Consider the following 20,047-nt stretch of genomic DNA (forward strand, 5'->3'; position numbering starts at 1 on the left):
TGACAAAACTATCAGTAGAGTTAAATGCAATGGAAACATTTAAATTTAGATTTTTATTCTGTACATGAAAACTTAAATAAAAAAAGTACATTGTGTCATCAAGCACTATTTAAAAAAAATCCACAAGTTCATTTGGAGGAAACACCACTGGTGGGGAAAATGTGCATATTTTCTTCATGCTGATTCCAGAATATTTGCATGAAAATCTCAGCAATTGGATGGAAAGCTAGCTTTCCATCAATATGGCATCTTCCAACACTTATGTGAACTGTAGGAAAACAGATTATCATCCAATAGCCCTGACAACACTGCTAAGAACAAGTTTCTCTATACATTTCATAGGCCATGCTTTGAGAGGCACTTTGCTTTTACTGGTATTTCCAGCATTATCCACTAGGTTTGCTGCAGGTAGAAAATCCTAGGGGCAGACAAACACCACATACAGCACACAGGTCTTAGGAGAAATCAGATTTGTATTGATAATTTGAAAAGACACTGATTCACCAGAGGAAAGACCAACACTGGGCATGCTCTAAGCACTGGACCATGACATCAATATGACATGAAGAGGCAGAGCTCCAATAGATCATTCACTTGTAAATATGTTTACTTATCAACACACGAGGGTAAGACGAGGGTTGCTATGATCCTATGTTTGAGCATACACTTTCTCCAGTATGTGTGCATTTCTGTGTGTGTGTATAGAAAGCATATATGGGGTTTCTAGTAGGGGTGTGTGTTAGTATTTAGCAGACAGCAGAGCTTCTTTCTCCAGCAGCAAGTCTCCATATCTCTGCTGAAGCTCCTTCTCTCTCTCCTGCTGTCTCTCCACGTCCTCCCTTAGTGCCTAAAGAGAAAATGAAGTCCAATAAACAGGCTGCAGTTTTTGTCAGCTGATTGTGTGTGTAGATATCTGGTGTTTGTGTGATATGGCAGGGTGTGTGAAAGTATGTGTACCTCTTGTCTGCGGGGTATCGCTGTGTCTTCTTGTTTCTTCAGCTCAGTGAAGGTGTGGAGCTCCGTAGCTGCCTGCTCAACCTGCTCCCACAGTTCACCATGCTGCTTCAGTAGACCTACAGCACGGGACTGGTACCCTCCTAGTAACACCTACACACATACAGACAGATCACTGCTCCCACAGTTCACCATGCTGCTTCAGTAGGCCTTACAGCACAGCAATGGTACAGTCTAGAAACATTTTGAGAGACATACAGAAAGAGTATAGGTAAGTGTTTAGTCACCTTGAGACGACGCTCCAGACGAGCAGCGCGACGGGCCTCACACGTCATGTGGCCTCGGTTGATCTAGGAATACACACATCATAAACATGTGGTATACATCATGAGTTACCTACGGCCCAGCAGCTTCTAGTGTAAAAAGGACATGATAGCGTGTGTATGTGGTCTCACCTCTAGTTTCTTCTCCAGGGAGTCTATGCGGTCCTTCTTGGAGGCCAGGTTGGCCCTGGTGTAGCGGCTCTGGGCGGAGAGGTACAGCACCTGGCCGTAACACTCCTCCCACACCTGGCTGTAGGCCTCCATGGACAGGTCCCCGTGACCCATACCTGCCCTCACCACCTCCATCTCCTGGCTCAGCAACTCACTGGCCTGAGGGGAGAAGTCACACGCACTATTATTTACGCATCTCACACAAATGTCCACATTGCGTGGACAAAGTTACTCTACTCTGTAGGGATTTTTTATTTTTAAACGTGTATCTGGATAGTCGAAAGGTCAATGCAATCCGGGGACCTTGGGATGTCCCTACCCTAAACCCAACCATAAATAACCCTAACCATTTTAAAATTTCAACTTCAATGGGGTAGGGACGGTCTCTAGGATCCCAGATAGCATAAACCATAGTGGAAATCCTATTCATTTTTACACTCTTGACCAATCAAAATGACCAAAAATGTACATGGCAGAGGTAAAATGCAGACTGCTTTTCTCTGTAGTTTTGGCGAACAGCAACAGTGAAAGAAAATTATGATTTTAGAACTGATTCTGATCCAACACTTTTCTGGTGAGTCAACCACACTGCACACTGCCCTAACTCATCTGGACAAGAGGAATACCTATGTGAGAATGCTGTTCATCGACTACAGCTCGGCATTTAACACCATAGTACCCTCCAAGCTCGTCATCAAGCTCGAGACCCTGGGTCTCGACCCCGCCCTGTGCAACTGGGTACTGGACTTCCTGACGGGCCGCCCCCAGGTGGTGAGGGTAGGCAACAACATCTCCACCCCGCTGATCCTCAACACTGGGGCCCCACAAGGGTGCATTCTGAGCCCTCTCCTGTATTCCCTGTTCACCCACGACTGCGTGGCCACGCACGCCTCCAACTCAATCATCAAGTTTGCGGACGACACAACAGTGGTAGGCTTGATTACCAACAACGACGAGACGGCCTACAGGGAGGAGGTGAGGGCCCTCGGAGTGTGGTGTCAGGAAAATAACCTCACACTCAACGTCAACAAAACTAAGGAGATGATTGTGGACTTCAGAAAACAGCAGAGGGAACACCCCCCTATCCACATCGATGGAACAGTAGTGGAGAGGGTAGTAAGTTTTAAGTTCCTCGGCATACACATCACAGACAAACTGAATTGGTCCACCCACACAGACAGCATCGTGAAGAAGGCGCAGCAGCGCCTCTTCAACCTCGGGAGGCTGAAGAAATTCGGCTTGTCACCAAAAGCACTCACAAACTTCTAAAGATGCACCATCGAGAGCATCCTGTCGGGCTGTATCACCGCCTGGTACGGCAACTGCTCCGCCCACAACCGTAAGGCTCTCCAGAGGGTCTGCACAACGCATCACCGGGGGCAAACTAGCTGCCCTCCAGCACACCTACACCACCCGATATTACAGGAAGGCCATAAAGATCATCAAGGACAACAACCACCCGAGCCACTGCCTGTTCACCCCTCTATCATCCAGAAGGCGAGGTCAGTACAGGTGCAAAGTTGGGACCGAGAAACTGAAAAACAGCTTCTATCTCAAGGCCATCAGACTGTTAAACAGCCACCACTAACATTGAGTGGCTGCTGCCAACACACTGACTCAACTCCAGCCACTTTAATAATGGGAATTGATGGGAAATGATGTAAAATATATCACTTGCTACTTTAAACAATGCTACCTAATATAATGTTTACATACCCTACATTATTAATCTCATATGTATACGTATATACTGTACTATATCATCTACTGCATCTTTATGTAATACATGCATAGTTAAAGTGGCTAGTGATACCACTTTGTTTACATACTCATCTCATATGTATCTACTGTATCTTGCCTATGCCGCTCTGTACCATCACTCATTCGTATATCTTTATGTACATATTCTTTATCCCCCTACACTTGTGTGTATAAGACAGTAGTTTTGGAATTGTTAGTTAGATTACTTGTTGGTTATTACTGCATTGTCGGAACTAGAAGCACAAGCATTTTGCTACACTCACATTAACATCTGCTAACCATGTGTATGTGACAAATAAAATTAGATTTGATTTGAGTATTTTGCATTGATCTCAGGTCTTGTAACTCTACCAACATGTACATATTACCTCAACTAACTAACCGGTGCTCCCGCACATTAACTCTGTACCGGTAACCCCATGTATATAGTTTGTTATTTTACTGCTGCTCTTTAATTACTTGTTACTTTTATTTCTTATCTGTATTTTTTAAAACTGCATTGTTGTTTAGGGACTTGTAAGTAAGCATTTCACTGTAAGGTCTACAACTGTTGTATTCAGCGCATGTGACTAATCAAATCTGATTTGTAGAAACTGCATTATGTTGACCCTGTAATTGCCATTTGAAGTGGGAAAAACAGCATACTGATGTCTGGGCAGACTGGAGGGCCAAATGGGCAGCTGTAACTCAATGCACCATTATAAAAACTAGATTGATTACAAAAATATAAAAATAACATGTAAAGTGTTGGTCCAATGTTTCATGAGCTGAAATTAAACATCCCAGAAATGTTCCATATGCACAAAAAGCTCTATTTCTCTCCAATTTGGTGCACACCAGATACTGACCGCTTTTCTGAGTCGCACCCCTACCTTTTTCCCTTTAAGGTATCTGTGACTAACACATGCATATCTGTGTTCCCAGTCATGTGAAATCCAGAGTCGGGGCCAAATTTATGTATTTCAATTGACCAATTTCCTTATATGAACTGTAACCCAGTATGATCTTTGAAATTGTTGCATGTTGCGTTTATATTTTTGTTCAGTATACATTCAAAAGTTAGTGGTTTCATTATATTAAGAATTTCAAATGTCATGGTATATCCTTGTAGGTAACAATATCACAAGGATAGTTTAAAATGTAATTTAGACAAAGCTTTTTCATTGTTTTAAAAAGGACTAAAAATAAAAAAAAATCTGAAAATGAACTCAAGCCAATACCAACGTCCGTTCGGATAGTCGATTAACCGTACCCATCCCTAACACTCCATCTAGACAGTGTCCAGCTTTCCTATTTTTTAGACAGTTTTCCTATTCATTTTTAGGACTGAGGCATACTAAAACACAGCAGATGGAGACCATGACATTGCAGGGGAAACAGGTTGGGAAACACTGATCTACATTAAATCTTGGGAAACAATGGCTAGTAGGAGTGTGTGTGTTTTACATGTGCCAGCTCCTCATTGCTGATTGGCTTGTAGGGGTGTCTGTCCAGGTGGGCGATGTGTTCTGCGTTGTTGGAGGTGGAGGCAGGCCCTCGTTGTTTGCTGCGCTGTGGTTGGATAAACAAAGTACTTTAGTTCTGCTCCAAACGCAGCCCTGTGTGTGTTTATGTATGTGTATACACCTACCTGTTGGTTGGCTGGTGGGTGGTGTAGACAGTCAAAGTGCAGCATAGTGATCATCTCCTTCTTGATAATCTCCTCAGCCTGCTGCAGTTCTGACAGAGGATCTGTTCCCAACGGACGCAGGATAGACTCATTCACCTACACAATTTTGCATTAGTTTTGTCACTAATGCTGTAGCTGGGAAGGGGAGGTGACGCAGCACTTGAACTCTTGTGTGTGAGAGAGTCACACTGTGTGTGCTTACCTCTGATGGTCTGGGTAGAATCCTCTGTACAGCAGTGTGTCTCAGCTTCAGCTCTTTCTCCTGCTCTGCATCCCGGGCAGCCTGAAACACACACACAGTTACAAAAGGGGATAAGTCAAGAATAGAGCTTTATATGAGTTGTATGCATGTGGGTCTGTGTGACTGAGTGTTACCTGATTGCGTAGCTCTATCTCTGAGGCGTCCTCCATGTATCCGGTCTCCGTCTCCATTTCCTCCAGTTCAGTCTCTGCGTTTTCTGGTAGAACGATCTCAAAGTCGTTCTTGGGGATCGGCAGCGACATCAGACCCAGCTTCAGCTGCTCCCTCATCTCTCGTTGCTACGCACATACACACAAAATAAAAGTTACACACACAGAAAATAAAGTTATACACACAAAAACAAATTTGAAACAGTAGCCATTTCAATAGTAGTTTGTGTTACCAGATGTCTAGCGTAGGCAGGGTCTGCTAGTTGTTCCTCACTATTGATGTTGAGTTTGTCTCGTAGAGGGGTGCGCCCAGGGGTTACTCCAGGGGTCACAGTACCCGGTCCTTTAGGGGTTAACGCTCCCTGGGGGGTCATACCGCCCTCAGACCCTGGACCCGGGGTTCTACAACAGCAATAGTGTGTGTCACTAGTCAGTACAGAATTAGGTGTGTGGGAGAATGGCTTGCATGTTTATTTCTTGTACTAGGTAAATTGACTGAGAGCACATCCTCATTTACAGCAACAATCTGGGGAATAGTTACAGGGGAGAGAAGGGGGGATGAATGAACCAATTGGAGGCTGGGGATGAAGATATGAGGGCTAGATTGGGAATTTAGCCAGGACACCAGGGTTAACAACCCGACTCTTGCGATAAGTGCCATGGAATCTTTAGTGACCACAGGGAGTCAGGACACGCGTTTAACGTCCCACCCAAAAGACGGCACCCTTCACAAGGCAATGTCCCATATCACTGCACTGGAGCATGGAGATATGTTTTTTTAGACCAGAGGAAAGAGTGCCTCCTACTGGCCCTCCAACATCCAGGGACCGACCAGGACCAACCCTGCTTAGCTTCAGAGGCAAGCCACCAGTGGGATGCAAGGTGGTATGGAGCTGGCGTGTGTGTGAATGGCGTGCGTGTGTACCTGAAAGGTGTGGTCAGTACAGTATTCGGTGTCTGTACTGCCTGTCTTTGGGGTGTGACTCCTGAGAAGTCACTCTGGTGGAGAGGAGTGTTCAGACCTCCTTTCAGAGGAGTGTCTACGTTAGTTAGAGCCATCAGGTTCTGGGCCTCCTGGAGAGAGAGAGAGATATGTCAGAGGTATTGTATTGGCATTCATTTTATGTTATAATTTACATTGTATGGTAATATGTACCGTGGACAGCTTTCCTCATATACCCTGAGACAGAGAAAAAGGGAGAGTGACTGGGTGTACCTGTAGTATCTTGTCCTGCGCGGCAGGGGTCTTGGGGGTGCGTAGCCCAGTTGTCATGGCGCTGTTGGAAAGGCTGTATTCTGACAGTAGGGCTGAGGAGGCAGAGTTAGTGATCCCAGATTCCTCAGCGGTCTGACGAGCCACTTCACTGGCCTGACCCAGCTTAACCACCTCCTCCAGCTCCGCATCAGAGATCTACACACGCCAGACAACATCAGACACGCAGTCAAACTTCCCTGGCCTGACAAAACTTCACTACTTCCCGTAGCTATGCATCAGAGATGCGCGCACACACACAGTCATAGCGTTGTTACCTGTGGTGCAGGCAGCACCAGTTTGCTGCGTTTCTTGGTGAACTCCGCTACTCCGCTGGTCTGGAGGATGGCTGACGGAAGATCACTTTCCTTCTTCTTCTTGATCTTCTGTCTATCCCTCTTCCTCTCCCTCTCTTCCTTCTCACTGAGGACACACACAAAGTCAGGCACACGCAGCTCTCTCCTCCTCACATTTAAACTGTCAAATTATCCCATCTATAAATGGCCCAATCAGATCATACTAGTGGCATTCGACAAGTTGGGTGTGTGTGTGTGTGACTGACTTGCGTAGCTCTCCGTCCAGGTGTTGTTGTCTCAGGCGTTTGAAGTTTGGTTCCAGACCTTCATAGAGCTCCATGCTGGTGTCATAGAAACCCTAGAATCATAATATATTAACACTTAGCCCCGATAATACACACGTCACACACACGTTGATGTATGTGTGTGTAATGTGTTACCTGAGAAGGTTTCTTCTCAAAGGGAATCTCAGCATTGTAGTCCACTCCTCTCTTCTTCTTCCTCTTCTTCTGAGCGTCGATGCCTGCTGCCCTCAACTCCCTGCGCTTCTGTAGAGCAGCCAGTCGTCTGGGAGTGAGGAGAAAGAGAGGGAGTGTATGTTTGAATGTGCAAAACCGGTGATGGACACACACCCTGCTCAAATTGAACAGTAATCTGCGCCACTCTGTCCTGTTGTCAACAAGGCAGAATGATGCATCGTTCAGAAACATATCTCTATTCCATCAAATAAATGTTTGAATTTTCAAACTAGTTTTCATTGGGAAGGCAAAATAGTTTTATCAAAATAAATCACTTTTGCGTGTGAAAACAGAATCCTACTCATTACTTTACATGCTTAACCTACATCACTTTTGTTTTGAGACAACGCTGTCGTCAGCCAGAACGGGGCGCGTGGCTCACGCCTGGAGGCAGCCCAGTTCCAAAATGAATGCAATCACTTTTCACCCGGTGCAAACTACACCCACTAGGCACCAGGCCAGCTTAATCGAGTACCCGCACTATGAGAGCAAACTCAGAAATGTCTGTCTGGTCTGAGATCATTCACAAATCCTGCATTTGTTGTATTTACATGACACAGCTCTTATTTGAAACACAAATTCGCGCTGGTGTGTAAAAGGTGTGCCTGTGTATATACCTGGCCTCCTCCAGCTGTTTCTCTCTGGCCTTCCTCTTGGCTTTCTTCCCCTGAGTGTTGGCCAGACGAGCTCTGGCCTCAGACAGCATCTCCAGCTCATCTATACACACACAAACAGACAGAGTCAGGAATAGCTGGTTTGGTCTTATTTATTTAATTTGAATAAACCATGAAAGTTGACTGAACAGCAACAAGCCGAAGAAGCATTGCACCAATTCTTCCTTTGGTCGCTTCTCCTTCCAGTTCTCTGCTGCCAATGACTGGAACGAACTGCACAAATCTCTGAAGCTGGAGACTCCTACCTACCTCCCTCACTAGCTTTAAGCACCAGCTGTCAGAGCAGCTCACAGATCACTGCACCTGTACATAGCTCATCTGTAAATAGCCCATCCAATCTACCTCATCCCCATACTGTATTTATTTATCTTGCTCATTTGCACCCCAGTATCCCAACTTGCACATTCATCTTCTGCACATCCTACCATTCCAGTGTTTAATTGCTATATTGTAATTACTTTGCCACCATGACCTATTTATTGCCTTAACTCTCTTATCCTACCTCATTTGCACATGCTGTATATCATTTTTCTACTGTATCATTGATTGTATGTTTGTTTGTCACATGTGTAACTCTGTGTTGTTGTATGTGTCAAACTGCTTCGCTTTATCTTGGCCAGGTCGCAGTTGCAAATGAGAACTTGTTCTCAACTAGCCTACCTAGTTAAATAAAAAATAAAAAAATAAATAAACGTACCTTCGTCCATGTCCACAGGGTCAGGCCTAGCGGGCTTGGTTTCAGGGTTGGGGTCGATCTCTCCAGGCTTCAGTTTCCTGGGATCATCAGCTGTATCCTCCTCATTGTCCCTCTGGGCTGCTTTGTCTCTATACACACACACACACCAAGAAAATGCATAAGAACATGGATGCCAAGAGGTCTTCTCTGAACACAGAGAGAAAGTGTTTTTGCGTGGGTCTTACAGTAGAAACTCGTAGTGCTCCAGACACTGGGCAGCGGTGCGTCCTATGATAGGAGCAATGGTCCTCCACTGGGTGGGCATAAGCTTGGCCAGATGGAGCAGCTTCTCCTCTTCTTCTCTGGACCACTCGGTTTTCTTAATGCTGGGATCCAGCCACTCATACCTACACACAGAAACAGCACATTAGATACAAACAGAACTGTATCCACACACACTCGCAAAAACCACTCAGTCTCCTTTGGGGCTCAGCTTATCATGCATGCCACACACACCGGGTTTAACGTGAGACACACACACACACACCAGCGGGCCTTGCACTGTTTGGCAGACTTGCGGTGCAGCAGGGAGGCAATACGAGACCACTGGTTCTTCCCATATTTCATCACCGCTGCCTTCAGTATTTCATCCTGGGAGAAAGAGGGAGGATGTAATATTTTATTGATTAATTAATTGTTCACTGATCCCAGAGGAAAATTCAGTTTCAACTGCAGACAACTATAATTTAAAGACGGCGTTAACTAGTTGATATTACTAGTTAACTAATGTCAACTAGCGAACGTTGCATTGAAGTTCTGCTAGTGAGCTATTACGACTAACGTTAATGTGGTTAGCTCACTAGCCAGCTAATGTTAGTTAAAGTGATGCAGTGTCGAGTAGCTAATTCAGTGAATACATTTACATGGTAGTTCATTAACCTGGAGTTGACTTAGTTAACTAAAAATGTTGTATATTAGTTGGAAGCTAGTGAGCAGCAGACGTAAGTTACTAGCGTTAGCTACGCCAATTTACCTCGGTGTTTCGCCATACACCCCCCTTGATCATGATACGCGGCATCTTGGCTGTTGTGTTGCTACCCTTCAGGTAGTAACTATAAATAAATAACCAGATACCACAATATAAAACAATAATACGAAAAGTTGGACATAAAATTGAACAACGATTTAAGAATGTGTGTTATCAACATCCACTAAAAAAATCAATATGGCGACCACCGGAAGTGCGCAAAGTATAGTCAAAGATTTTTTATAACTTAACCAAGATAGCCCGTCGTTTCACATGCAAACAAATTAGTAATTATTAAAATAGCAGGTCAGGCAAGCCAATTAAGAACAAATTCTTATTTACAATGACGACATACCAAAAAGGGGACGGGGGCTGGGGATAAAAATTTAAATACAGGGCAAAACACATCATGACAAGAGACACCACAACACAACATAAAGAGAGACAGCAACATAGCATGGCAGCAGCACATGACAACACAGGATAGTAGCAACACCGCATGACAATAACATGGTAGCACAATAACATGGTGGCAGCACAAAACATGGTACAAAACATTATTTGGCACAGACAACAGCACAAATGCAAGAAGGTAGAGACTACAAAACAGTTGAAGTCGGAAGTTTCAGTAACATTTCACATTCTTAAAATAAAGTGGTGATCCTACCTGACCTAAGACAGGGAATTTTTACTAGGATTAAATGCCAGGAATTGTGAAAAACTGAGTTTAAATGTATTTGGCTGAGGTGTATGTAATCTTCCGACCTCAGCTGTACTTCACGTGAAGCAGCCACAAAGGTCAGTAAGAGTGTCCATGATTTAGTCTTTGAATGAAGAGGTGGGGATAAAACTGTCCAGTTTTAGTGGGGTTTTTTTTGGCAGCTTGTTCCAGTCGCAGCGAAATGAATAAGAGTGACCCAGGGATGTGTGTGCTTTGGGGACCTTAAACAGAATGTGACTGGCAGAACGAGTGTTGTAACCATTTATTATTCATATCTCTTACTTACTTTTCTTTTTTGGTATTGTCTTAAAACTGCATTTTTGGTTAAGGGCTTTTTAATTAAGCATTTCACTGTAAGGTCTACTACATCTGCTGTATTCGGTGCATGTGACAAATACAATTTGATTTTTATGTGGAGGAGGAGGGCTGCAGTAGGTATCTCAGATAGGGGGGAGTGAGGCCTAGGAGGGTTTTTATAAATAGGCATCAACTAGAAGGTCTTGCAACGGGTATACAAAGATTACCTGTTTACAGAGGAGTATAGAGTGCAGTGATGTGACCTATAAGGAGCATTGGTAGCAAATCTGATGGCCGAATGGTAAATGGACTCCCGAGTGGCACAGCGGTCTAAGGCACTGCATCTCAGTGCTCTAGACGTTACTACAGACCCTGATTCGATTCCAGGCTGTATCACAACCGGACGTGATTGGGAGTCCCATAGTGAAGCGCACAATTGGCCCAGCGTCATCCGGGTTCGGCCATCGTTGCATTTCGCAACACTAGCAATAACATCTGCTAACCATGTATTTGAGACCAATAAAACTTGACTTGCCTAGTTAAAAAGGTTACATTTAAAAATAAATCTTTAAAAAAAGTAAAGAACATCTAGCCAAAGCACCCTTACCTGCCGATCTATAAATAGTCATAGTGAGCAGAGTCAAGCACGAGATAGCAAGATTTTATTGGCGCATTCTAGCAGACATATTTCCATAGTGGATGGCTACTCTGAAGTGCGCATTAACTCAATTCGACTTTCTATTGTCACAAATAGAACAATAAAAACACAGAACAAGGAGACAGATATTTCACCGGATGTATAAATGTGAAGCATCCAGTTGGTACACTCGCAAATGGTTTACAATGTATTTCTTTGTAGGCTATAAGCCTTGATATAATTAAGCAATAAGGCAGGAGGGGGTGTGGTATATGGCCAATATACCACGGCTAAGGGCTGTTCTTCGGCACAAGGCATTGCCTGGACATAGCCCTTAGCCGTGGTATATTGGCCATATATCACAAACCCCTGAGGTACCTTATTGCTATTATAAACTGGTTATCAACGTAATTAGAGCAGTAAAAATACATTTTTTGTCATACCGTGGTATACATATACCACAGCTGTCAGTCAGTCAGCATTCAGGGCTTGAACCACCCAGTTTAAAATTGAAATAATATAACCAAAATTAATGTATTTTGGCTCCCTGTCTGGCTCCTGACCTATTTAGTGTTTATTTGCTGTTTAATATGACATTTAGCTTATTTAAAATGACCACTTCATACATTCACCTTTTCATGTTTATTAAAATACTTAATTCAAATCCCATGGTTTGGTTTGAATAATTCAAAACCAAAACGTAGGTCAAGGTAGTCACAAAAATAGATGGGTGTTGGTTAAATTGGGGGTTTTCAATTAATTTGGAACAGCAGTTTTTTTCCCTGTGAGTGCGGAGCGGTTTTTAACAGAGCGTTTGGAAAGGACATGGGAGTGCAGTGCTCCATGAGCGGGATTTACGACAGCTCAACTTCGCTCACATACTCTGTAACCAACTATATACAATTTATACACATTCATCATTACTACCAACACACCAAGGGTGAGTTAGCTATATCGACAATTATATTTTTAGTAACAGAATGTTTTCCATACAATGGTAGAATAGATGGATACTATATTGAGTTATTCTTATTTGCTAACGTTTGTCTTTTCACTCTAGTTTTGACTAACACGTTTACTCTGCTGAAGGTAACTAACGTTACCAGTTTAGCAGTGACTACCAGGACTGTAAATTAGCTAATGTAGGTTATTTACTTAGTCCATATAACATTACGTTACTTCTAATCAAGAATATTCCTGTTTTGTTGTGAAGGTATCACATCACTTCTCAGCTGTCGTCTAAAATCCGTTCAGCCTGAAAATCCTTCTAATCTTTGGTCACCATAAACATAATTCTTGATAGCCGCAGACCACAGGCAGCATCTGGATAAAACCCTGATAGGTAGAATGGTGAAAAATAACTCAATTTCGCGCTTGTTTGTAAGTAACACCGTGAGACAGAACACCACACGGGCATGATGACAAAGGTTAGTGGAAAAACAAACGTTTGTAAAAAAGTGCAAGAAAACATTTATCAGATTACTATGTGTTGGTCGTTTGAAGTAAACAATACCATGAACCAAATTCATGGGCACGTCCCATCTACAGACTGGAGTGGTTTCTGCATTCGCTGTGAATGCTGGCCTGTGTCGTTCACTATGAGCAGACGAATACACAGGAAGTTGAACTGGCCAGATAGGACCTTGTGCAGGTTGGAAACAGATGGTGGACAACGGGCCAAACGTGCCAAGTTTGGGCGGCAGACATGAAGGAAATAACATAACTGTTACCAACTTAAATGTAAATACTTATTGAAAATATCTGCAATAAGTCTTTAAACTGTCACCACATATTTCTCTTGCATTTTGTATCTTAGGTTTCTGGCTGTAATGGGTTCCAAGGACCTGAAGTCGACAGTGTGGCAGATGCTACCTAGCATTCTGTCAAACAGTCTTGCCATCACCGCAGCCTGGGCAGGGGATGAGGCCTGTTTTAGGAACTTGTTTCTGATGACCATTCTTCACAGTAAGATTTGATATTAAACGTGTTACATTTGTTTTGTGTACTTAAGTAAATTATTAAACTTGTTTAAGACCATGTGGGATTCAACTGTAACTCCATGTTCTTTCTTTGTGTATAGGAGCCATTCGGAAGAACCCTGCAACCCGGGATGCCACGGATGAAGGGGTCCAGATTCAGATCACCCGTTACCTGAAAGGGGACTCTGATTGTGTTGGCAATGCACAGGCGAGATGGATCCACTGCAGGGAAGGTCAACATCAAGTCTCAGACCACCCTGTGTCAAAGCCAGCCCCTTTCCCCAAGCCACAATACTTATCCAACAACTGAACCCTGGACTGACTACTGCACCACACACTTACCATTTATTCATATTCTGTACACATCAAGAATGGTCCACCACCCAAAAGACATCCAGACAACTTGACTTAACTGTGGGAAGTATTGGCGTCAACATGGACCAGTATCCCTGTGGAATGCTTTTGACACCTTGTAGAGGCCATGCCCCAACGAATTGAAGCTGCAACTCAATATTAGGAAGGTGTTCTTAAAGTTTTATACTCTACGTATATACTTTCAGCGGCGGCTCAGGTGCGGGACGCAGACCCCGCTCCACCGCTGGCTCACCCCACTTGGGTGGCACCTCTGGTGCGGGGATCTTCGCCGCGGGCCACGGACTGGTGGGTGACTGGAGGCGCCTGGCTCGAGGGCGACTCTGGAGGCGCCGGGCTGGGCGCAGGCACAGGACTCACCGGGCTGGGGAGACACACAGGAGACCTGGGTCTGGGAGACATACAGGAGGCCTATTCCTTGGCCGAGGCACTGGATACACTGGGCTGTGGAGGCACACTGGCGGTCTCGAGTGCAGAGCTGGCACCACCTGTTCTGGCTGGATGCCCGCTTCCACCCGGCAAATGCGGGACGCTGGCACCAAGCACACCGGCCTGTGAATGCTCAGTCTCGAAACAGTGCGCATCACCCCATAGCACGGGGCCTGACCAGCCACATGCTCGCCACGGTAAGCACGGGGAGTTGGCTCAGGTCTCCAACCTGACTTAGCCACCCTCACCATGTGTGCCACCCCCCATTTTTTCTGGGGGGGGGGGCTGCCTCTCGGGCTTCCTTGCTAGCCGTGTTCCCTCATAATGTTGCCTCTCCGCCTTAGCTGCCTCCAGTTCCTCCCGTGGACGGCGATACTCCCAAGCCTGCCTCCAGGGTCCCTTACCATCCAGGAGCTCCTCCCATGTCCAGGAGTCCTCTTTACCACGCTGCTTGGTCCTTTGGTGCTGGGAGGTTTTGTCACAGCCGTTAAAAGAACTGGACCAAGGTGCAGCATGGTGAGCGTACATTTTCTCTTTTATTCGGAATGACGCCGACAAAATAATACGTGGGTTAACAAAGTTAACCTCCCACAAACAGAGGTGGGAAAAAGGGTACCTAAGTATTGTTCCCAATCAGAGACAACGATAGACAGCTGTCCCTGATTGATTACCATACCCGGCCAAAACATAGAAATAGAAAATCATAGAAACACAAAACATAGAATGCCCACTCCAACTCACGCCCTGACCAAACCAAAAGAGAAACATAAAAAGGATCTCTAAGGTCAGGGTGTGACAGATATACAGTATTTTGCACACATTTTATTTTACAGTAATTTTCCAAATGAACATGGCATCCAATGTACCTTGATTAATAAAAAGCAATAAATATTTATAAAAATAAGTGGCGATAGGGAGAAGGCATGCTGCTGGCATTATGTTGAAAAATCTTCTTGCCTTCCGCTAGCAGCAGTAGTGTTGCCAGTCGGGAGAAGGGCGGGTCATGGGTGGGTGGGCTGTGTGAGGAAAATGGCACGTGAACGGCAGGAGCACAGCTGCCGCTTGACAGGCGCCCTGTGAATGATGGGTAAAAAAAGCTGTTGCACGGTGTGCGACCACTCTGAAGGGAAGCCAGCCTCCCTATTGCTCATTGCTAACTGGGTACTCACACGAATCCTTTCAGGATCCCTCACCCTTGACCAATTTTCCTCAACTTTCTTCACTGCCTCAGCATACAACACCCTCTGCTTTACTCTAACCCTGGTAACCTCAACCTGCTTCTCTCACACCGGACATGTCGGATCTTCAGCCCCATGGGCATCCCTACAATTAGCAAGAATCATTCCCCATTGCTACACCTTCCTTTGTCTCATGCCCTTCTGCACACTTCTCACACCTAAGAACCTCCCTCCTACACACTGCTGCCACATGCCCATAAGCTTGGCACCTGTAAAAACTTAATGTATTTGGCACATAATATATCCCATTTAGCAGACGCTTTTGTCCAAAGCGACTTACAAGTCGGCTGGGGCCACTACTTTTTGCATATGGGTGGCCCCAGTGGGAATCGAACCCACGACGCTTGGCGTTGCAAGCGCCATGCTCTACCGACTGAGGACCCACACAGGACCCTCATAAGCTCGTACAGGATGACTGACATATCCTAACGTCACTTTGTCTTCTGTTTCACCACTCACGCCACACTGTCTGCCTCAAACGACGAGTGTCACAAACACCAGGAATCTTTCCCTTCAGTTGGTCCACTTTCACATTCACCGTTACCCCAGTAATCACAAGTCACATCGCTTGTCCTAATTAGTTTGGCCCAAAGCGCCTGCTCCCTCTGACCAGCAAAAACACAAACAATCACAAGACTACTTTTGGTTACCTTCACCGATTCCACAGCACCAAACTACTTTTTCACCCACCCTGAAACCACAAATGGATCAGCCAAAAGGCAGGGTCCACTTTCTCCAGAAATGTCACTCCTACTGTCACAGACTCATCTTTATCCTGACCATTGGTGCAAGTATCGGGCTCTAAGGACTTCACCGCCCCTGCCTCCTCCAATAAATTGCCCCCATTAACTTCCATTTCTCCTCCAGACCTCGATATGGCTTACGGCTCACTCTGCTCCTACTTTCTAACATTCTTCTTTGACAAACCATCTCTCTTTTTCCCACAATTTTTCCCATACTCAAGCTCACCCTCTTCCTCCATCTCTCTCTTTGACCTCCAAATTAATCATAGAGGGCAGAACAAGCAAGGAGTTGGGCAGAGCCAAGCACAAGCTAGCGAGGTCCTATTGGCGCATTCTAGCAGTTATTAGCATATTTCTGTTAGGGAACGCCTACTCTGTGAAGTGTGAGTGTGCATTCTAGAAAACGTAGTCCACTCGGTTTGTTACAGATTCTTGTTGTGGAAACAGAAAACTGTATGGTGATCAAATGTCTTATCGAAATTTGCAGAATGTCGGCCAAATTCTATCTCGCTCCATCTTTTCTCACTGTTGACACTGGGCTTCCTCTCATCACAATATTTGGTAGTGAGTAGAAACGCCAATGCGATTCTTCACATTTATACATCTGGTTAAATATCTGACTCATTGTTCTATCTATGATTATACAGATGGTATAGCTTCATACTGTATATAGTATATACTGTACAGTCATTGGCATAGAGTCACAGAATTACATGTGATTTATAGGATCTTTATGTAGTCTGACATCTCAAAAAAATAGTTATATATTTATATTATTCTGATGTGGCTCATGGAATAGAATGCATTTTTATAATGTTGATTGTAACAATAGGAAACATCAAATGGTACAACACAGAAACTCAAGAGTTAAGTTGACATTCATGCAGTCTGTCACACTTACTCCTCCCCCTCTCCAGCGCACAACGTCACTGGTCTACTAACCACCGGTCCAGGCACCATCATTACGCACATCTGCTCCCCATCATTACGCACACCTGGACTTCATCACCTTGATTACTCTCCCTTAGCCCTCAGTAGCCTCAGGCATCAAGCAGTATTGGTTTTGTTCACATTCAGTACTCTACTCCCTTTTTGATTATTTGGCTTGTTCATGTTTATTAAACTCACCTTCTCCACCTGCTTCCTGACTCCAAGCGCATACGTTACAGAATACTGCCTCAATAATTATGGAACCAGCAGAAGATAAAGAGATCTCCCAGACTGTCAGTGAATAGGGATACCTACTTTGCCAATACCACGATCAGCTGACGCAACTGAGTGCGGCTATGGATGAGGTCCTCCACTGCCTCAACACCACCCGAGAGGTTTCGCCTCCAACTAGCGGAGGGCCTCCTACCACGAGTCGTCTCAGCAAGCCAGGCCCCTAGCCTAACCAGCAGTCCGCCCAGGGAGGCGATGCCCGAATGTCCCTCCCGGACAAGTATGACAGGACCCCATCCAAATGCCATGGCTACCTACTCCAGTGCTCCTTCTATTTCGCCCATCTCTCCTCGCCCTTCTCCTTTTGCCATCCTGCGGCAGAGCGTGAACCCATGGAGGTAGGGGCCAAACACCTCTGTTTTGCAAAGCGGTGTCGCCGGAGACATGGTACTGTGTTCCTATTGCGGCCAGGAAGGGGCACCAGCTTCAGCGGTGTCCGATGCATCCCAACCCAGGATGCACTGGGGCAGAGAGGCGGGCCAGTGATCACCTGTCTGTAATGAACACGAAGGGAGACAGAGAGCTGGTTTCAAGCGCAGGGCGCAGCAGGTTTTTATTGCAAAGTACCATAGGAGGAGGCAGGTATCTGGGTCCAGGGGCAGGCAGAAGGTCATACACAGGGGGTCCAAAAGGGCAACAGTACAGGCAGGGTAAAAGCTAGTAACTTTGTCCGGGAGATCAGGCAATAGGTAGATAACATGAAATCTGATAGGCTAAAGTATAGGCAAAAGGTGTTGTTATTGAGGCAGGCAAAATGGTTGGCCCCGTGTTTTGGGAAGTAAATGTGGACATCCGCCAGGCTTTGGAGAGGGAACCCACACCTGCTACCTGCCATCCTGAGTGCATCTACATCCCCATAGGGTTATGAGACCAACTGTTGACCTGGGCGCACACATCTCTCGCCGCTGGACACCCATGTATCACCCACACCATTCAATCCATCTCCGCAAAGTACTGGTGGCCCACCATGGCACAGGACGTCGCCCACTATGTCAACTCCTGCTCCGTATGTGCCCAAACCAAATCTCCCCGGCATGCTCAAGCAGGGAAACTCCTTCCCTTTCCCGTGCCTAGGCGGGCGTGGTCCCATTTGTCCATAGAATTCGTAACTGATCTCCCTCCGTCTAATGGATTCACCACTATTATGGTTGTTGCGGACAGATTCTCTAAATCCTCCTGTTTTATCCCTCTCTCTTGTCTCCCTACCGCCCTCCAGGTTGCTGAGGCACTGCTCCAGTAGGTCTTCCAGCATTATGGCCTTCCGGAGGACATCGTCTCTGAACGTGGACCCAAATTCACGTCGCGGGTCTGGAGAGCCTTCGTGGAGAAGCTGGGGCCACGGCCAGCCTCACATTCGGGTACTGGCCTTAGTCCAACTGGCAGGTGGAGAGGACCAACCAGGAGCTGGGGAGGTTCCTTAGGAGTCACTGCCAGGAGCGGCAGGTTTCCTTCACTGGGCGGAGTACGCCCAGAACTCCCTTCATCACTCCTCCACCGGGCTGACTCCCTTCCAGTGCGTCCTGGGATATCAGCCAGCCCTGGCCTTGTGGACCCCGAGCCAGACCAAAGCCCCTGCGATGGACGAGTGGTTCCGGCATTCAAAGGAAGTTTGGAACGCTGCCCACGTGAGGCTCCAGCGCGCTGTCCACTACCAGAAGGAGCAGGTGGATCGTCACCGCAATGAGGCTCCCGTGTTCCATCCTGGTGATTGTGTCTGGCTCTACCAAGAACCTCTCGCTCCACCTGCCCTGCCGGAAGCTGAGCCCCCGGGTTTGTGGGGCCCTTCAAGGTCCTCCAGAGGGCCAACAAGGTAACATGTCGGTTACAACTCCCCACCAACTACCGGACCTCACCCTCTTTTCATATTTCCCTCCTCAGGCTGGTGGTTCCTGGTCCCCTGGCTGATGCCATCCCCCGTGACACCCCTCCGCTTCCCCTGGACATCGATGGGACCCCCGCCTATGCCGTCTAGTCCCTACTGGACCCCTGATGTCATGGGGGTCGGCTTCAGTACCTGGTGGACTGAGAGGGGTACGGTCAAGAAGGAGAGCTGTTGGGTCCCGGTGGCTGACATCCTGGACCCCAACATCGTCCGGGATTTCTATCTCCGCCATCCGGAACGGCCCGCTCCTTGCCCTCGGGCCAGTACTAATGGCCGGCGTCATCCTGCGGCTGGAGCTGCATGTTGTGTCTGTCACGTCTACTCCCACTCCCCATCTTCAGCGCACAACATGGCCGGTCTACTAACTCTTTGATTTAACTAAGGTGGAAGTTAATCAACAATATATACAACTATAATAATAGTGTTATTAAAAATAGCATAAATTAAAAGTAAGAACAAAATTCCATACAAATGTGATCCTTTATTGGTGTTGCTTTATATAGAGTGTGTGTGTTTGTGCGCCTGTGCATGTGCGTGTCAGGTAGGTATAGTCTGATCTGGTGTATGTGACTGTGTGTGTGTGCCTGTGTATGTGTGTGAGAAGCTCGAATGCAAAGAGGCGGAGGGTGGGGTTAAAATGCAGGGCTGAGCGTATCAGACAGCGAGCCTGCGAGGTTAGTATGCCCTCCCCTTCTGTTTGTCCATTCCCCAACAGGGTTGCAGCCCAATAGCAGCGGATGGAGCATTATTCCTAGAGACCAGACATCTGTAGCCGGAGCACAGAACCACAGAGGCC

The 20,047-nt window shown here is 46.0% G+C and overlaps 1 protein-coding gene across 2 annotated transcripts; it reads right to left on the reverse strand.

Annotated features, from left to right (window-relative positions):
- Positions 1 to 34: 34 nt before the first annotated feature.
- LOC135525767 (cell division cycle 5-like protein) lies at positions 35 to 9,933 on the reverse strand. 2 transcript variants are annotated; one of them, XM_064953589.1, is made up of 19 exons: positions 9,739 to 9,933; positions 9,253 to 9,356; positions 8,951 to 9,112; positions 8,727 to 8,854; positions 7,973 to 8,072; positions 7,278 to 7,404; positions 7,104 to 7,195; positions 6,820 to 6,964; positions 6,506 to 6,700; positions 6,215 to 6,363; positions 5,523 to 5,691; positions 5,254 to 5,418; positions 5,081 to 5,161; positions 4,840 to 4,974; positions 4,656 to 4,760; positions 1,410 to 1,607; positions 1,242 to 1,304; positions 958 to 1,107; positions 35 to 847 (listed from the first exon to the last, which is right to left on the reverse strand). In XM_064953589.1, the coding sequence occupies exons 1-19, from the start codon at positions 9,781 to 9,783 to the stop codon at positions 740 to 742; spliced, it is 2,421 nt and encodes an 806-aa protein (XP_064809661.1). In that variant the 5' UTR covers positions 9,784 to 9,933; the 3' UTR covers positions 35 to 739. The 2 variants fall into 2 exon arrangements, with proteins under 2 accessions (XP_064809661.1, XP_064809662.1); XM_064953590.1 differs by lacking the exons at positions 9,253 to 9,356; positions 9,739 to 9,933 and adding an exon at positions 9,222 to 9,239.
- Between the last annotated feature and the right edge of the window lie 10,114 nt (positions 9,934 to 20,047).

This window comes from Oncorhynchus masou, chromosome 32 (assembly GCF_036934945.1).
Source record: "Oncorhynchus masou masou isolate Uvic2021 chromosome 32, UVic_Omas_1.1, whole genome shotgun sequence".
NCBI lineage: Eukaryota > Metazoa > Chordata > Actinopteri > Salmoniformes > Salmonidae > Oncorhynchus > Oncorhynchus masou.

What these genes read in the sequence shown, in the direction of transcription:
- LOC135525767 (XM_064953589.1), bottom strand. Translation starts at nt 9,783, where the DNA reads ATGCCGCGTATCATGATCAAGGGGGGTGTATGGCGAAACACCGAG. An exon ending in GAGCACTACGAGTTTCTACT is followed by an intron (nt 8,855 to 8,950) that starts GTAAGACCCACG and finishes GTGTGTGTATAG; the next exon opens with AGACAAAGCAGCCCAGAGGG. An exon ending in AAACAGCTGGAGGAGGCCAG is followed by an intron (nt 7,405 to 7,972) that starts GTATATACACAG and finishes CCTCACTCCCAG; the next exon opens with ACGACTGGCTGCTCTACAGA.